Genomic DNA, 20090 nt, shown 5'->3' on the forward strand with positions numbered 1-20090 from the left:
ATCATCTGCAAAAGTCCTGAGGTTGCTGTCATCATTGTGTACCAGATAAGCCATACACAACATAAACAATAAGGGTCTCAACGCACTTCCCTGGAGCACACCTGAAATTACTTCTGCACTTGCCAATAACTCTGCATCCATAACACTTGCGGCATCACCCCTACCGAGAAATCCTTCATGCAGTCTCAAATTTTGCTTGATACACCCATGTAACCATACTCTCATTAATAAACTAAGTATTTGGCATTGGCCAGGCATGTATTTATTTCAATCTTCTATTACTCCATCTCCTCCCTCCCCCGTCCCTCCCCCTCCCCCAACCCCACCCCCACCCAGTCCAATCTAGCCACTATCACGAATGATGATGACGAAATGATGAGGACAACACAAACACCCAGTCCCCGGGCAGAGGAAATCCCAAATCCAGCCGAGAATTGAACACAAGACCCCATGATCCAGGGGAAGAAAGGGAAGAGGATGTAAATGAAAATGAGATCGGTGATGTGATACTATGAGAAGAATTCGACAGAACACTGAAAAACCTAATCCTCTACAAGGCCCCTGGAGTAGATGACCTACATCAGAATTACTGATATCCTAGGGAGAGCCGGTCATGACAAACCTCTTCCACCTGGTATGCAAGATGTGTGTGACAGGTGGAATTTCCTCAGAGGTCAAGAAGAATGTAATAATTCCCATTCTGACACAAGCACTTGCTGATAGGCGTGAATTTTATCAAACTATCAGTGTAATACATCATGGCTGCAAAATGCTAACACAGTTTTTGTACAGAAGAATAGAATAACTGGTAGAAGCTGACCTGCGAGAAGATCAGTTTGTTTTCTGTAGAAATGTAGGAATACAGAGGCAACATTGACCCAATGATTTCTCTTGTAAGACAGGTTAAGGAAATGCAAATTTATGTTTACAGCATTTAGAGAAAGCTTTTGACAATGTTCACTGGATTACTGTCTTTGAAATTCTGAAGGTAGGAGGAGGAAAATATGGGGAGCACAAGGCTATTTACAACATTTGTACAGAAATCTAACAGCAGTTATAAGAGTCAAGGGGCATGAAAGTGAAGTAATGGTTGAGAATGGAGTGAGAGTTGTAACCTATTGCCTATGTTATTCAAATCAAAGAAAAATTTGGAGTAGGAATTAAAGTTCAGTGAGAACGAATAAAAATTTTGAGTTTGTAAATGTTCAAATGTGCAAACTGTTAAGGTAATCAGTCCCTAGACTTACACACTACTTAAACTAGGACAACACTCACACCCATGCCTGACAGAGGACTCGATATTCCAGCAGGAGAGGCTATGCGATTCGTGACATGGCGTCTCTAACTGCGTGGCCACTCCACGCGGTTTTCTGGGTTGTAATTCTGTCAGAGACAGCAAAGGACTTGAAAGAGCACAGAACTGACAGTGTCTTTAAAGGACGACATTAAGATGAACATCAACAAAACCAAAATAAGAATAATGAATTTAAGTTGAATTAAATTAGGTGATGCTGAGGGAAGTAGTTTAGCAAACAAGACACAAAGTAGTAGATGAATTTTGTTGCTTGGGCAGTAAAATACACGATCATGGTTGAACCAGAGGGAATATAAAATGTAGATTTGTAATGGCATGAGAAGTGTTTCTGAAGAAGAGAAATTTGTTAACATTGAATATAGATTTAAGTGTTATGAAGTCTTTCCTGAAAGCATTTGTATGGGGTTTAGCCACATATGGATATGAAACATGGATGATAAACAGTTCAGATAAGATGAAAATAGAAGATTTTGAAATGTGGTGTTACAAAAGAATGTTGAAGATTAGAAGAGGTACTGAATATAATTGGAAGAAAAGAAATTTAGGGTACAACTACAAGAATGTGTCAGTTGACAGGACACATTCTGAGATATCAAGGGATAACCAGTTTAGTGTTGGATGGAATTGTGGGTGGTTAAAAGTGAAGAGGGAGACCAAGAGATGAATACAATAAGCAGATTCAGAAGAATGTAAGTTACAGTAGTTATTTGGACACGAGTCTTGCACAGGATACAGTAATATGGGGGGATGCACCAAACTAATCTTTGGACTGAAGACTACAATGATGACAAGGATGATGACACTGGAGCTGAAGAATGAAACAAAACAGAAAAACCTAATCATATGTGCAGGCATTTACATACTTATAATTCTAGTTTGACAAGGTTCAGAGACGTAGTCAGCTGTGGCCATATAGTAGAAACAGTCCCATCATTTGCCAGACGTAATTTAGAAAAACAATGGAAAGTCTAAAGGATAACAGGAAGGAGGTTAGAGCCTCCATTTTTCTGAATAGAATTCCAGTTTGTTTGAAACGTCACTATCTCCTATGGTTTACCTCTAGTGCACTACAAAACACTGCAAATATGTTATGTAATAATGTGCACTCAGGCATAATTAAAGTTATTAAAAGAATTTAAAAATCTCATTCATTTATCACTACCAGTCACCAATGAAACCACACACAATTATTTTACAATGTAGCTCTGCACACTTTATTAGCTGAAAATCAGGATCAGGAAAATGATGACTGTTTTCCGTTTTGTGTATTGCAACTTCCAATTTGCTTGCCTAAAACACTGAGTCAGTATACCTGCATAACGAGCTCAGTTAGAGTTTATGACATTGTTTCCTCACTGACTATAATATTACTGGTATTATCAAAGAGATTCTTTCTGCATGATAAACTGTGTTGGAGAAAACATCGATGTAGCAATATTGGACCTAATAGGCTATCCTCAGGAACTTCTCTGTTAATGTATTTTGGTTCACTAAAAGTTTATCCCTAAATAAAGTTAATATTGTCTCTGCATTTTGTATACTACCTGCTAAGTATGATCAGAACCAGACATTAGGTACACCTCTTACTCCTAATGATTCTAGCTTATTTCATAGAATCTTATAGCCAACAGTATCTAAAGCCACAGGAATATTTAATATTACGTCTGTGACACACTCATCATTGTCGTGATTGTGAATTCCACTGTGACTGATTCTGTTCTTCTGTCAATTTGGATCACAAACTATGATACACCTAGAGTAAAGAATTATTTAAATAAATACAACCTTCTGTCTTGCATAATTGATTATATATTTTTTGAAATACATGACAGCAGGGAAATGGGCTGACGTTCTCTATGTCTTCTGCATTACCATTCTTCATCAGAGGGCCAACTCAGGCCAATTTTACATACTCTTGAAGGCTCCCTGATGCAAATGACTCATTCATTATGTATGTTAAGAGTCTGCATGCTGTTTGTACATTGGTACATCATCTAAGCTTGCTGATTTTTTACATCTTATGCTCTCTACAGTTTTAATGACTTCATGCTCTGTGGTAGGTAATAATATCATTGTTAGTGCATAATAATTTACATGTGTTATACTTGGTTTTCAGATAATCCACTTTCAAGGCATTATTCACACCCAAAAACATTCAAAATCCAATGAAAACTGGCAGAAAAACATCAGCTAGGACGAAATTAGTATTAACTGACAAATTTAGCACTGAAATTCAACAGGATGTATATTTTAAACTGTATGTGAAATTCGTACTTGAGTTTAGTAATTGATAGAAAGTCATCAAGTAAAACAGAAATGATTTCTGGCATTTCCCAAGGTAGTGTTATAGGCCCTTTGCTGTTCCTTATCTATATAAATGATTTCAGAGACAATCTGAACAGCAGTCTTTGGTTGTTTGCAGATGATGCTGTCGTTTATCAACTAATAAAGTAATCAGATGATCAAAAAAACTGCAAAACGATTTAGAAAAGATGTCTGAATGTTGCTAAAAGTGGCAGTTGACCATAATTAACGAGAAGTGTGAGGTCATCCACCTGAGTGCTAAAAGGAACTCATTAAACTTCAGTTACACGATAAATCAGTCTAATGTAAAAGCTGTAAATTCAACTAAATACCTAGGTATTACAATTATGATCAACTTAAATGGGAAGGAACACACAGAAAATGTTGTGGGGAAGGCTAACCAAAGGACTGCATATTATTGGCAGGACACTTAGAAAATGTAACAGACCTACTAAGGAGACTGCCTACACTACACTTGTCCGTCCTCTTTTAGAATGTTGCTGCGTGGTATGGGATCCTTACCAGGTAGGACTTACGGAGTACATCGAAAAAGTTCAAAGAAAGGCAGCATGTTTTATATTATCGTGAAATATTGGAGAGAGTGTCACAGAAATGATACAGGATTTGAGCTGGAAATCATTAAAAGAAAGGTGTTTTTTGTTGCTACAGAATCTTCTCACGAAATTCCAATCACCAACTTTCACCTCTGAATGTGAAAATATTTTGCTGACACTGACCTACATAGGGAGGAATGATCACCATGATAAAATAAGGGAAATCAGAGCTTGTATGGAAAGACGTAGGTGTTCATTCTTTCCGTGCGCTATCCAAGATTGGAATAATAGAGAATTGTGAAGGTGGTTTGATGAACCCTCTGCCAGGCACTTGGATGTGATTTGCAGAGTATCGATGTAGATGTAGATGTAGAACAGCTGGCATAAGTGAAGTACATGACTGGGCACCCAATTTTAATGTTGGAAACACTAGCCAGTCTTCTGTCATCTATTGAATTACTGAAAGAAATCTCCTAGCAATCATTTCAAAACTTCGAGGTAGAATATCTTGTAGCTGAGATGACATTTCACCTAAGCCACTAAACAAATGCAAAGAAGAATTAGTGATGCCTCTGACACACCTTGTAAATGCCTCCCTCTACCAAGAATAATTCCCTGACAGCATGAGAATCACTGACATCCTACCAGCATATAAAAAGGGAATAAAATGGACACAAAAAACTACAGGCCAATATTGTTAACTTCAGAACTTGGCAAATTACTAGAAAAAGTAATATTAAATCAGTTTGAGAGATATTTCACCAGACACAATATATACAATGATTTACAATATGGTTTTAGAAAAGGAAGATGCACTGTAACAGCAGCAGCAATTTTTATTCATGAATTAATATTAAACACATTGGATAAAGGCACTTAACAGGATATGAGTTGTGCGCTGTGAACCATACCTTGCTACTGCACAAATAAGAAGAATGTGGGATGAGAGGAGTAGTCTTATGACCTCTTGCCTCCTATTTGAAAGTCAGGAAACAGTGTCTTAAGCTAACTTATAGAGGAATGAACAGTTTCTACCAGCTGGATCAACCTACATGATATTTCAGTGTGGTATGCCTCAAGGAAGTACATTATGGCCTTTTCTGTTCCTTGAGTATGTTATTAATGTAAAAGAACCTCAAAATTGCAAGGTCCTAAGCTATGCTGATAACACATTCCTTGTCAGCTGGGGCTATGATATGCAAACTGCTGCCAACAGGTGTTAAATCAATTACAATATTCTGTCAACTCACCCTACTGCAAATAAGTTACTTGTAAATAAAGAGAAGACAGTGACAATGCAGTTCATGTTTAGCTATAATATGAACATAAACATCTCCACTGACACTTAGTCACACAATAAACACAAATTTTTTTGCTGTTATTGTTTATGAACACCTGCCATGCAAAGAGCATGTAGATCATATTTGTAAGAAAACCAGTAAAAATGTGTATCTACTGAAATGGGTCTCAACCCTCCTAGGCCACGACGCCTTGACAATATTAGGAAAAGGATAGATTGCTACTCCATATAAAAAACCTGCCGATTTGCAGATGGGCACAACAAAATGGCTGTTACACGTTATAGCTTTTGGTCAAAGTCTCCTTCTGGAAAGAAAACACACACAAGCAAGCACAGCTAATGCAAACATAACCTCTACCACCACCAGCTCCAACTGGAATTATGATCATGTGACCATGAGGTGTGCTTGCTTGTGTGAATTTATGTGCATTTTATTTGCTGAAAAAGGCTTTGGCCAAAAGCTATAATGTGTAACAGTCTTTTCATTGCGCCTGCCTGCAGCTGCAAGGGTCATCTTTACAGTGTTTAGCAATTTATCTTTTTCCAAATATTGTTGATATTGTAACCTGGAGTTTCCACTGTTTGCAAATATATTTTGTATTGATACGTATGTGTCTTCAGTATGGTACTGAGAAATGGGGTCTATACAGTCAGACTTGCTAGACTACAAAGAAAAGGCAATAAGATGAACACAAGAAAGCCTTGTATAGAAATTTTCAGAAAATATAAAATACTTACCATCTGCTCTATGTACTCTTGCAGGTAATCATGTTTGTGAAACTAAATGCAGAACATAATGTAATAAACAGTAATATACATAACAATTAGGTTGATGCATAAGTTTGTAGGGCTTTTCCATAATTTTAATAAACTCAAGAGATACAAATAACAGAGACTTAAGTCATCAGTCATATATTCTCCTTCACTATTTACAACATCTGCCAATGTTGGGGTAAATTCTTGATTCCACAACTAGAAATCATATGCTTTAGAGGTGAAAAACCCTTTGAGCCACATTCAGAGAGCATTTTCATACAGAAAGGAAGTTCCTTGAAGGTTGTTTGACAGAAAGCAGAAAAGGTGAAAATCTGAGAGTGCAAATTCAGGTGAATAAGGTGGGCACAGAATAACTTCCCAAGCATACTGCTGTTAGTCCAGCAGATCACGGACAGATGTTATCATCAAGTAACATCACTTCACACAGTTTTCCTGGTTGTTGTTCTCTGACTGCATCTGCAAGACGCGTCAGCTGTTGACAACAAATGTCAATATTGATGGTTACACCTTGGAGAGACCATTCTTAGTACACCACACCATTGCTGTTCCACCAGATGCATCACATTATCTTTTGTGGATACACACAGATCTTTGAATGGGGAGTTGCTCCTTTGTTTGAGCTCAACCATTCCTTTCTTTTCTTTCTGTTAGCAAAAAGACACCATTTCTCATCCCTAGTAATGATACAGGATAGGAAAGATTGATGTTCATGAGGCAACTGGTGATGAGGAAGCAGAGATACATCACCCACTGATTTCTGTGATTTTGCCTTAGAGCACGTGGTACCCACACACCCGATTTTTGAACCTTCCAATTGCTTGCAAATGTTACATGATAGTGGAGTGTTCACATTTGCTACTTCTTGAGTATGCTGAACTGTAACATTGAGGTTGTGTGGCTGGTTGGTCAGCTGGATGCTTCGAGAGACTAAACTACTAGGCCATCAGCCTCTTAATCCTCCAACAGACACATCTACATGACTGTACATCAGAGATGCAAAACCCAGGGGAAGAAATCTCTAAGGTCTATCAAAGATCATTGAGGTGGGACAAGGAACAAGAAAGAAGAAATGGAGACATAGGAATAAAGACAGCAAGGTGCTCCATACAGAAAGCAGCTGGAAGCCCCAAAAGCAGAGTGCAATAAGGGTACATACATCCCCCATCTCCCACCACTTACCAGGCATATCCCACTTAGAAAGTGCTTAGGAAAGACTAGCAACATTGACAGGGCAAGAGAAAAAGACAAAAAAGTCTAAAAGACCACATGAGAGGGGGGCAGGAAGAATAAGAGCGCAGGTAGGTTGAGGACCGGGAAGGATCACAAAGCCCAAACAGCCGCAGCCTGATCTGGACAGAAGCAACAACAGTGTGTTCTGCTAACCCCTCAATGGGCCAATACAGTTAAGTGACTCTCTCATGAAGTGTGAAGTGAGAGAGAGGTGAAAGGGGGAGGATCAGAGAGTTGCCTCAGCCAGAAATCAGCTGGAGGCTCCAGGGACATTACGCAACTGGAGAGACACCCTGTGCATCCAACTGGTGCTTCTATACCCATCATTACACACATTACCACAAGAAAACTAGCCTCATGAATAAGATAAAAATCTCAGGAAAGAGAATAATGATAAGTCTGTCAACCATCAACAGACGCAGAAGAATAAGAAGAATTAAGAAAGAGGAACAGCAGCAGCCAGGCTGCACCACCAAGCAAGGGCTGCCATACACCCCTTGGATCAGAGCAGTTTACGGGGCATCCCTCCAATGCCTTAAGTGGCCAATGAGGCTAATGTGCACTACATCACAGAGGGGAGTAAAAGTCTCTTTCATGGGTAAAATGTAAAACTGAGTCAGCCACTTTGGCAATGTCTGCTAGCACTAGTGTGTCTTAAAGTTTAAGGTTTCACTTTAAGGTGGCCAAATTAGGGCAGTCCTGTAGGCTGAGGGCCACCAAGTGATGGGCACCACACCATGGGGTGGATCCTCACATCAGAGCATGTGGTCATCAGTCAGCCAAGTCTGGTGAACAGGAAGCAAACAGAGGACAGTAGATGCTCTGTGGGAAGCATGAATGGAGGACTGCCACATGGTCATAGGCTCATTTATGGTTCACAATTTATTTGGAGAAACCAGGGCACACCAATCTGCATTCCAAGCCACTAACAATTGTAGGCACTGAGTCAACTGAAGGTCTGATTCCAGTGCCCCTCATCTCCAAAGTTAGCATCCTGGTAGCCAACTTGGCTAACTGGTCAGCATGTTGATTCCAAGGGATCCCAACGTGACCAGGAGTCCATACAAAGATGACTATCTTTCTGGCACAGTGGAAGTCATACAGGAGATCCTGTAAAATCACAACCAATGGGTGTCAAGGATAGCACTGATTGGCCCCCTGAAGACTAATCGAGAGTGACAGCCAATTAAGAATGATTCACCAGTGCAAGAACAAAGGTGGCTAAGGGCTTGAACAATGGCCATTAATTCTTCAGTGAACATAGTTCACTATACCTTGCATGTGTGTAAGCAAAACAACTTCATCTGTTGGCCATAGAGCCATCAGTGTATACCACATCTGAGGCTGGAAATGTATCAAGAATATCCTGGAACAGACAGTGAAAAACTGTAGGGTCTATTGGGGCTTTCAGTCCAAAGGAGAGATTTATGCAGATCCAAGAAAAGGGTACACACTATGGGGATACAAGTGATTTCTACCTGACAAGAGGCAACAGTGGAGAAAGATGGAGTTCAGAGCAGAGACACCATGTGCATTGCAATCATGACTCCAGACCTTGGCCTCTGTTGTGGGAAGTAGATCTCCCTACCACAAAAAAAGACACAGTAGTTTAGGTGCCCATGGGAGCAGTGAATGTATATTGCATAGTTGGGTAGCAGTTGTTGGGGCTGGATACCAGTGTCAACAAGTAGGCTGTTCACAAGGCTGGTCTGAAAGGCACCTTTTGAAGTTGAACCCCACAATGGTGTGTTGGGTCCAGCATCTGCAATATTGAGCCATACACCAGCCTCATATGATCAAGACAAGACAGGATTAGAGCTGTCTAGAGCCACAAAAGTGTAGAGCAGTCTGCACCCTTGCTGGTGTCACTGAGACAATTAATAATATTAAGATGGAACAAGTGTGTTCGCTTAAGTTAGCAAAAATGGGGAATCCATGTCAACTGGGCATCAAAGACCAATCCCAAGGACCACTGACAACCACTGGAGCCCTATAGAACCCCATTCTCTTACATATGGGGAGTACTGTAGGAAGCACCAACTTGAACCTAGAAAGTACAGTGAGACAATAAATCAGGTAAAAAAATTGTGAGTTGACTCCAGAGACCCCACTCATGGAGGATGTGGTGCCACCACACAGTGTCATAAGCACTATGCAAGTCTAAAAAGACAGTGATAAGATTATGGTGGTGGGAAAAAGCCAACTGAATAGCAGACTCCAGGCAGACCATAATGTCAGCAGTATAACAGCCTTGGCAAAAACTGCCTTGGGGCAGAGCCGAAAGACCCCGAGACTCAAACTAACAACACAGCCATCAGTTCATCATACATTCAAGAAACTTGCAGAGAACTTTAGTGAGACTAATTGGGTGGTAACTGTCCATATCAAGGGGGGGGGGGGGGGGGGGGTGTTTACCCCATTTCAATACTGGGATGATCACAACTTATTGCCATTGAGACGGGAACTCACCCTTGGTCCAGATACAGTTGAAAATGGCAAGGGTGTGACATTGGTAATCCAATGATAGGTGTTTGAACATTTGGCTGTGGATGCAGTCTGGTCCAGGAGCCATGTTGAGGCAAATAGCTGGTGCACTGAGGAATTTCCACTAACTGAACAGAGCGTTATAAGATTCCAGGTGATTGTAGCAGTTGCTCTGCACACTGTTTGAGGAAATAAAATGCCGGCTGATAATTCAAGCATCATGAAAAGTGAAATATTTGGCAACAGTGTCTGGATCAGCATAGACATCATCATTCATACAGATACCACGTATACCAACAGCATACTAGTGTCCACAAAGGTGTCAAATATTTGCCCAAGCCCATGGAGGACGGGTACGTGGCCCATTGTACTGCTCCCGGCATTCTTGTTTCTGTTCTTTTATGTGGTGGTGGACCTTGGCATGGGGCCATTTAAAGGCAATGAGGTACTCCATCAGTCGATGTTGCTTATGCTGTTTGAGTGCGGCCTATAATGTCTAATAGCAACAGTGGTTTTGGGGGTCCCCCTAGGTACTGTCTTCCAACGGGGGCCAAGAGAACCCCAAGAAAGAGGTGGCTGCTGAGTCACATGCCAGTGCAATGGATACGGTTGTGCTCTGGACAACCATATCAATACCACCATGTGGCACAGTGTGGAGGGCAATGGCAGTGGTGAAATCATCCCAGTCAGCTTTGGAGAGAGCCCATCAGGGTGGAAGCCCAGGCGAGTGATGCTGAGGTAGGGTAGAACAGTAGGGGTCACCAGGAACACTGCCTCGGATACAGAGGCAGAACATGTTGGGACTGGTAGCACAGGCACCACCAGAATCTCCCTCTTTCTGTAGGATTACTTCTTGTCCTTAGATGATAGACTTCCGCAAAGGCTTGTCTACCCCAGATTCTGGAACGGAGGAGGAATGCAAAGTTCTACAGCCTGAAACCTGTGGCTCTCACTGGTAAGGGTGCAGGAGGAGGGAGTTGCTTCTCCAGCTGGGGGTTTGGGGACTAACATCACCATGCTCCCAATGATGTGTGAGGGAAACTGTAGGAGGAGGACCCCACTTACCAGGGAGCAGTTTTAGTCGACTGGCCCCAAGGGTCAGATGTAGGAGATATGGAGGGTAATGGCACAGTCACTAAAGAGGAAGACATCATTGCAGCAGTAGAATACATCATCATCATCAGTGCAGGGTGCAGGCAATTGTATTTCTTCTTGGCTTCTTGATACGTGAAGCAGTCAAAGGTCTTGTATTCCTGAATTTTCTTTTCTCATTTGAAAATGGGGCAGTCTGGTGAACAGGGGCAACAGTCTTCCTTACAGCTGACACAGATGGGGGAAGAGACACAAGGAATGCTTCTGTGCAGCTGCCGACCCCAATCCCTACAGCCACAGCTGGCATTGCAACACAAAGACACATGTCCAAATCACAAGTGTTTTTAGCCACACATGGGAGGGGGGTGGGGGGTGGGTGGCAAGGAATATAGAGCTTAACATCAGAGTGATATACCATCCCATTGATCTTCATGAGCAATGAGTCACCTACAAGGTCCAAGATATAGGGTCCAGGGTCAACTGTGTTGTCTTTTGGTAGACACAACACACAAAATGAACACCTCATCACTCGTCATCACTTTCTAAAACAAGATTTCAATGGAAAATGATACCCTGTGCCATATTCAGACTTTTATGGGGGTTATAGTGACAGGAATGTCACCCTGTTGGTTGCAGATGAGCAGTGCCTGTGAATCAGTGGGGTGGCCATTTTAAGCAGAACACTGCCACTTTTCATTTTTGAAATCACTGCCACTTCCCGAAACCTGTCCTTGAAGCTTTCAATAAGAAACAATGGCTTTGTAGTAAAAAAGGAATTCCTGTCCATCCTAAAACAAACCAAGTATAAGGTGGTGTATTTCTCACCTTGTCTCTGAGCCCTATGATCCTCCCATGGCATTTCCAGAGAAAGGAACATGCAATATGCCTTAGCTTCAGAAGCGACTACTGGGGCCATGGGCCACCAGCAGAGGAAAGTTTAATTCACTTCCTGTGAAAATCTTCCACCACGGTACCACCCATTCTGAATGGGGACAATTCCCAAGGGTGCCACTCAGCCGCTACAAGTAAACAGTTGCCCAGAGTTGCAAGGGGAGTTTCCAGTTTAAGCACCAACATTCTGCACACGCACACACACGCGCATGCGCATGCGCACATACTAAATGAAAGAGATATGAGCCTCCTGAGGGCTTTCACCATGTGATTTTCACACCTCTGGTGAACTGAAGAGAGACATGCATGGACATTTGTTTGTCAGATGAGGAAGTGCAAGAGTGAGTGTGGTTGTGGATCCATCAGCAGCTGACCATGTTCTACAAAACAGGAATTTATCATCTCACCTCCCAGTGGGATAATTGTCTTAATGAATGTGGTGATTACTTTTGAATGGAACCATCCCTGGTCCTGTTGTGGTAGGTGTTCACCTCTCTTTAGACTGTGCCTTAGAAATATTTATGCAGATTCCTGTAATAATAATTTACAATTATCAGGTACACTGAACTCATAACAGATTCAGCCACCAGTAGACTAAAATATGTAATAATCGAACAATATCTTCAAAATAATCTTCAGTTTATTAATCTAACTTCCACTACTCTGATCATTATTGCCAGAAAATTGACTACATTAATGTGGCTCATCCAGAAATGGCAAAAATAATTAAGCAGAAATGAGGCCTAACCTGTACAAACAACATCCCATTCAAAAATGCACTAGCTAAACAGAATTGGGACAATATATGCTTATTAGAAGGACCAAGCAATAAATGGGATGCATTTCATTCAACTCTGTAATGCATTTTGATTCTTCTCATGAAGTAAAAGAATAGAAACATACCTGAGCCCCAATTAGCTAGACAAAAATCAGTTTGAAACTCTCAGCTCATTTAGTCAAATGTTGAATGTGCCCAACCCCTATGTGTTTTACAAATCATCTGGGCAGCAAATTATCAAAGAAAAATATACTAGTGTTGAGCAAAGTCAGCAAAAGTAACTCATGCCTGCTGGGAGCTCATTAACAAATGTCATAAGACATGTGCAAATACAAATCCAAGTGGTAGATATTAGACATGAATGTCAAACAATATTAGTCCCAGAAACAGTTTGTAATATATTCAACAAGTGTCTTTGCTACTGACACTGTAATTTTAGACACAGATCTACCTATCAAGACAATACAGAGCTACAGGGTAGGGAAGAACATCAAATTTGAAGAAATAAAAGAGCAAGATAGAAGCAAAATACTTTAGCAGCTAAAAAACACACTAATGGTTGTGATGGCCTTTCTGGCATAGTAATTAAAAGATTTACAAAGGTAATGGCTGAAACAATTACATATCTCATCAACTGTAGCATCAAAGAAGACGTGCTTCCCAGTACATTGAAAAGGAGCACAGTCAGGTCAATAAATAAAAATGAATTAACAGGGGAACCATCAAACTAGCAACAGGTATCAATGTTGCTCACATTTAGTAATATCCTTGAGTCAGTAATGTTCATTCAGCTTGTGCTTTTCACTAGGGACCGTCTTCTAACAGAACTCCAACATTGATACTGGAAAGTTTGTAACACCACAACAGCTGAGAAAGCATTTCTCCCCAAAGTTTATACTCATCTATATGATGAGAAGAATACTGTGGGCATATTTTTAGATCTTTGAAAAGCATTTAATCTAGTAAATCATGCACTAGTCTTATAGAAACTGAAGGACTGCAATATCAGACACACACGGTTTGAACTTCTGTCTTCATACCTGCAAATTCATAAACAGTACACAGATATAAATTATCAGAAATGTGTGAGAAAAATCAACATTCAGTCTAAAATAAACAGTAATGGAGGGTGTGGCACAGGCATCAATACTATGAATACTGGGACCATTTATTTTTCTTGTCTATACATGGTTGACAGAAACAATCTGGAAAGCTTGTAAGAATGATTGTTAAGAAAAAAGTTCTATATGTAGTACCATTTATGAGTTAATTAGCTTTGAAGTTAGCCAATCAGGCTATTGCACGTACAAATTCAAGCAACCCACGAGAGACGGTGGTGCCTAAGGTGGTGTTCATTTTGTTTCCTAGAACCAAACAAGGGAGCAACATAAAAGTTGGGCATAGGATGGTTGAAAGAATCGAACTCAAGCCAATGGATGAGCAGTCTCGTGTATTACCATCTACATTATAAAAACAATGGACACTAATTGTATCTGGCAAAAGGCCTGAATTTGTCCATGCAATAACGTGATTGGCTAACTTCAATGCTAATTAATTCAGAAACAGTGCAACATACCGAATTTTTTCCATAACATTTTTTTCTCAACACAGGTCAAAACCATATTTTACTTAGCACACATTTTCTCTAGTTAAAACCAGTTCATACTGAACTCCTATATTACAACTAGAATTTCCTAGCTGTAACTAAAATTTACTGCTTTATATGTTCAAATTTTAGATAAAAGTAGTATTAACTTTACTATTAGATAAGCCTAGTTTTAGCTACAGAAATAATTAAATCAAAAGCAATTAAGTGTTGATTGGGATTTAAAAAATTTACCGTCTCAATTATGTTTGCATATTTTCTGGAAGTTTCATTTTTTAGTCCATTTCGACCTCTGTGACCAACAGCCACATGAGTGGCTTCAGTAATATCGAAAACTACTTCTACATGTAAGCAGTTCTTCATAGGCGCCTTTTGTCACTAATTTTCAACACTCAGAAGTCTCAATAACCTTGACTTAATTTAATCTTCTGTACTGTTTGTGTGTCTTTTTCAACTCCTTCAATTTTGTCCACTAATTTACCTTTTGTTGTCACATTGCTGTGATTTTCTTTTTTTTGTGTTCATCAATCTATAATGTCCTTTTTAAGAATTATTCTTTCTATCACATTTCTTGATTTAGAGCTGCCACAAGAAATGTGTACAAGTCAATCTACACATGCTTATTGGAAGACTGAGTGAGTATGCTCAGGTGGGCATGTTGACTGACTTGCCTCACCTGGGTCATGTGACACCTCTCAACAAATCATAGTTGTTATAATGCATCATATGTAAGCTAAATAATCCTTGACCTGGATCAAAACATTAACTTTTAACCAGTAGGAACCTGGATGTAAGGAAATGTGTTCAGTATGAGAGAGAGAGAGAGAGAGAGAGAGAGAGAGAGAGAGAGAGAGAGAGAGAGAGAGAGAGAGAGAGAGACAGCTTCATACAACGTACAGGATTTGATCCATTCTGCCACCCTGCACAGTCCCACAGGATGGGAGACATAGGTTCCTGTTGTAGCTCCACCTCTGTAACTTTGTCAGGGCAGCAATCACGATACAAGTGGCACTCGTCATCACAAAAGCAACGAGCAGCAGAAAACCTGCAGGAGAGGAAGGCAGGTTGCAGGTAGCACTGTTTTATTAAACAAGAAGCAGTTATAATATGTTTTACTGTGCTAATTAAAATGGTAACATATTAACTCAATGTCCAGTCTGTGCTACTTACGTTCGATTATCCATCATATTAGGAGAGTCACTGCTTACTGGAAATTTGCCTTTGCAAGAACCATGGGTGCATCCTTTGATTTCCTGTACCTTCTGGAGAAGTTTGCTGTCACACAAGGTTTTTTGTGCAAACAGGGACAGGATATACAACCAAATGACAAACCTGCCAGCAGAGAATCTTTACTAATATAAGGACTGTACTAAATTAGTACACAAATGCATCATGTCTGAAAGAATTTTCATTATGCACATGCACTAAGAAAATGTCCACAGATATTTTGTGTAGTTATACAGTAATATTGTTGTTGTTGTTGTAGGCAGTGGTGGTTTGCTCTTCAGTCTGGAGATGGACATGATGCAACTCTCCACACTAATTAATCATGTGCAAGTACCTTCATCTCTGCATAACTAATGCAGCCCACAACAATTTGAACTTATTTACTATTTATGAATCACGGTGTCCTTCAAAGATTCCAGCCCCCCCCCCCCCCCCCCAGCTTCCATAGATTACAAAATTAAATACCCCTTGATGTATCAAGATGTGTCCAACAACCTTATAGGTTATCAAATCTGCTTATCTAATCTTCAGTATTCTCATGTAATATAACATTTCAAAACTTTCTGATCTCTTCTTGTCTGCACTGCTTATTATTCACATTTCACTTCCAAATGTAGCTATGCTCCAGACAAACACTTACACAGATTTCTCATTTTCAGAAACAGTTTTCATGCAGTTGCCTGTCTGCATTTTGTATCCTCTTTACTTCAGCCATTGGCATTTTGCTGCACTTCTTTAAGTGCATAATTTCCAAATCTACTCCCCCAGGAACATCTGACTCAATTCAACTACACTCCATTAGGACTGTTTTACATTTATTAATGTTCTTCATATGCCACGGCACAAATTTTTTAGCTATGTATGTTGATCAACAATTAAAATGGGATGAACATATCAGGGTCCTTGGAAAAAGAGTTAGCACAGCACGTTATGCCTTATGAATATTAATCCAGTATGTAATAGCTCATGTCTAAAAGCAACATACTATGCGCATATACATTTTATCATCAGTTATGACATAATATTCTGGGGTGCAAATGCTTAGGATGAGGAAAATATGTTCACATTGCAGAAAGAAGCCTTCAGAATAATGGGTAAGAGTAACAAAAGGCTCCACATATTGAGCTTTTCAAAAATGGAGTATTCTGACAGTTCTGAGTGAATGCATACTTCAAACTGCAGTTTTTACACAAAGAAACATTGAGCATAGTGCAGCAAACAGTTCCATACATGATCATCTGATCAGCTGCATTGACTGCTTCTAGCTAGATAAAATGAATAGAGCAACACATCTCTATGTTTTACCAAGGTTTCTAGATAAATAATAAACTGTCAAGAGAGGTCAAAAACATAAAGGAACTCTATAAATTGAAAACTACATACATAAAAGAATATTTACTAATGAATAGTTTTTACTCCACTAAAAAATTCTTGGAAAATAAAATTATTACAAATATATTATCAGGTTCACAAGTTACAATGTAAATGCAATGCATTGTAGTTTTTAATCTACTCTATGAAGTTCAAGACCAATATGTATTATCAGGATTCTTAGATTCATTTCTCTTGTGTGAAGCAGACTCTTTCTGCATTATTTAATTCAGAGTAAATTGTGTATATGCGTACTTTTTTCTTTGTGTGTGTGTGTGTGTGTGTGTGTGTGTGTGTGTGTGTGTGTGTGTGAGAGAGAGAGAGAGAGAGAGAGAGAGAGAGAGAGAGAGAGAGAGAGAGAGAGAGAGAGAGAGAGAGAGAATGAATAAATAAATGAAAAATAAATAAACCTCCTTTCAACAAAGCACATCATCTGAGTTACTTGACATCTCTGACAGAAACGCAGTGTGAATCAAACCCCTAAGTTTTTATTTATTTTCCAAATTTTCCTTAGTTTCCTTTATTACTTGCTTTATACAAAAGTTTAACAGCTCAAGGAAAAGAGTATAGCCATGTCTCACTCCCTTCTCTATTGCCATTTTCCTTTCAGTTTGTTTTACTTTTAGAATTGCAATCATATTCTGCACACATTGTATTTTATACCAGATTTTTTTTATATTGATTGTGTTTAATCTGTCAACATTGTTAAAAGCTTTTTCTAAACCTACAAATGCTAAAAACTGAGATTCAGTTTCTTCATTCTGTCTTCTAAGTCGTAAAATTGAGTTTCAGTTTTTTTCATTCTGTCTTTCAGTCATAAGGTCAATATTGCCTCACATTCCTACATTTTTTTCAGAAACTAATATGATCCATCCCAAGGATGGCTTCTACCAGTTTTTCCATTTTTTTTCTAGAAAATTCATGTCAATATTTTGCAGCCACATCTGATGGTAGGGTGGTATTCAGATATTTATGTATCTAGTTTCTTTGGACACAATATTATTACACTCTTCTTTCAGTCTGAGGGCTATTTTGCCTGACTGATACATATTCCATAGCAGGTAGAACATTTTGTCACATATGTTTCTCCCAGTAGCCTTAACAATTCTGAGAGAATGTCATCTAACCTGTGAGCCTTGTTTCAACTGCGTGATCTGCCAAATTCTTACTGTAGTGTCATAACACTCTTCTCTTCTCTGTGTACTTCCTCTTTCATATCTATAACATTTTCTTCAAATTTATTTTCTTTATATGGCCTTTCTATATATTCCCTTCATTTACCAGGTTTTGATTAATTGCTTTGTACTGGCTTCTTCTATGACCTCTTTACATTCATTTGGCTGCTTCTCATTCTTCCCAGGGCTTTCTCAATTCTCCTACAGGCAGCATCTCTCTCTCTTATAGTCATACACACTTCTATCCAGTTGCATGTGTAGTGTAACAGGGCAGCAGAATGCAGTCATGCGATGCATGCAGTTCACTTGCTGTAGGAGGCTGCATCTATGCTTTGTGCTCCAAGTTGGCAGTGTAATGGATGGCTCACAGTAAGAGAGCCACCAGCAATGTCAACAGGGACCCAAAACAAATGAATATATTAAAGAGACCTTTGATGTATGGCCCAAGGGTCAGATGTTATGTATCAGTAGGTGTTAATGTCTGATGTTTGATTAAAGTAATTTGAGTTCTAAGGGGTCTGTCATTGTGAGACTTTAAGACCTTAAATATAGAGAAGTGCAAATGAGAATTTGGAGTTTATTTAGACCCTGGAAGTAGTTTTCATGATTTAAGATTTCAGTATCATCCATCAAGGATCGAAGTCCAGAAGAAAATCAAGATCATACACAGTGGTAGGACATAGTAGCTGGACCATCAGAACAATTTCTGAAGGTGATCATTCATCAACAACATTTGTAACATGCAACTAGCAGATGTGACAGGGTGAAAATGTACCAAGCACACACAGCAGCTGACATATGTCACTAAGAAAGACCTTAATTTTTCACCAAATGTGGCAGCCAACTAGTGAAACAAAGCAGTCATGCTAAGAAGATCACCATTTACTGAATGAAACACAATGAAAATTTTCAAGAATTTCTATGTCATATTAATAATTTATTTATTGCCCTTGTCAACTAATAATTAATAATGGAGCCTCAAGACATGAATGCATACCTTTGCCTCAAGTTTTCAATGACAGTATTATCAAGACTGAGTCGAAAAATAATATTTAAACTTGTTAATAATCAGTTTTCATGAAGAAGGAATAATTTATTACTGAAATACCAAACACCCAGCAACATAAAATGATGACATGCTTGCATTGAAAATACAGAGCAAGACCTGCTGACTTGCAACACATGAGAGATTACAGCAGGAAGATAACTGATGTGATTGCAGCCGCAGACAACCCATTGGTGCTCATCACACAGCCATCAACTCCGAAATTATGTGCAGCACTGTTCCTGGTTCAACAGCAGTTGCATTAGCAGTCATCTACAGCTAAGCAGACACCTACTCACGCTAACAACACAGTGGCAGTTTACAGCTGACACACTCCTAATTTTTTAAAAAAAAAAAAAAAAAAAAAAAAAAAAAAAAAAAAAAAAAAAAAAAAAAAAAAAAGTTTGTTTTTTTAATTTCACATCTTAACTGTTGCATGTAACTAACTGGAGATCACAATATTATATTGAAGGTTGAATTTATTGTTAACTACCAAGTAGTGAGCTATTATATCGATCTGTTAGTTTATGCCCATGTTATCTCTTAAGAAAAAGTTGATTTAATTGAGTTAACAGTTACTGGTGAAATTAATGGATGAAAATAAGAAATGGGGATACTATTAACAGTAAGCAGGACAAAAATAAGAGAATGTTGGGGGAATACATTTCTAAGAAAGAAGAAGAGACTATAAGACTAAATTTAGTCAAGGTTCACAGAACAGGGCAACAAAACAACACAATTAGAAAGTAAAGTTAATGTATTACATCTAAGGTACCGAGAGTAGTTTGTCACGAGTTTAAGGAATATTTCACAGATGTGATTCAAAATTTTAAATCAATACACACAAAAATTTCAAACACAAATAAGAGAGTGGAATTATTTGAGCAAGATAGGGTATTAAAACTGGAATCTACCTTAAGTAGGTTAGGGAAGAAAGATTA

At 39.1% G+C, this 20090-nt stretch overlaps 1 protein-coding gene across 1 annotated transcript in view; it reads right to left on the reverse strand.

Moving 5' to 3' along the window:
* LOC124619835 overlaps positions 1-20090 on the reverse strand; it is a 226122-nt gene that overhangs the window by 42537 nt on the left and 163495 nt on the right. The window contains exons 3-4 of the mRNA XM_047146443.1: positions 15502-15663; positions 15229-15376 (exon numbers count right to left, since the gene is read on the reverse strand). Coding sequence (XP_047002399.1) covers positions 15229-15376; positions 15502-15663 — 310 coding nt within the window. The remainder of the gene's footprint in view (positions 1-15228; positions 15377-15501; positions 15664-20090) is intronic.

The sequence above is a fragment of the Schistocerca americana genome, chromosome 6 (genome assembly GCF_021461395.2).
Source record: "Schistocerca americana isolate TAMUIC-IGC-003095 chromosome 6, iqSchAmer2.1, whole genome shotgun sequence".
NCBI classification, from domain to species: Eukaryota; Metazoa; Arthropoda; class Insecta; order Orthoptera; family Acrididae; genus Schistocerca; species Schistocerca americana.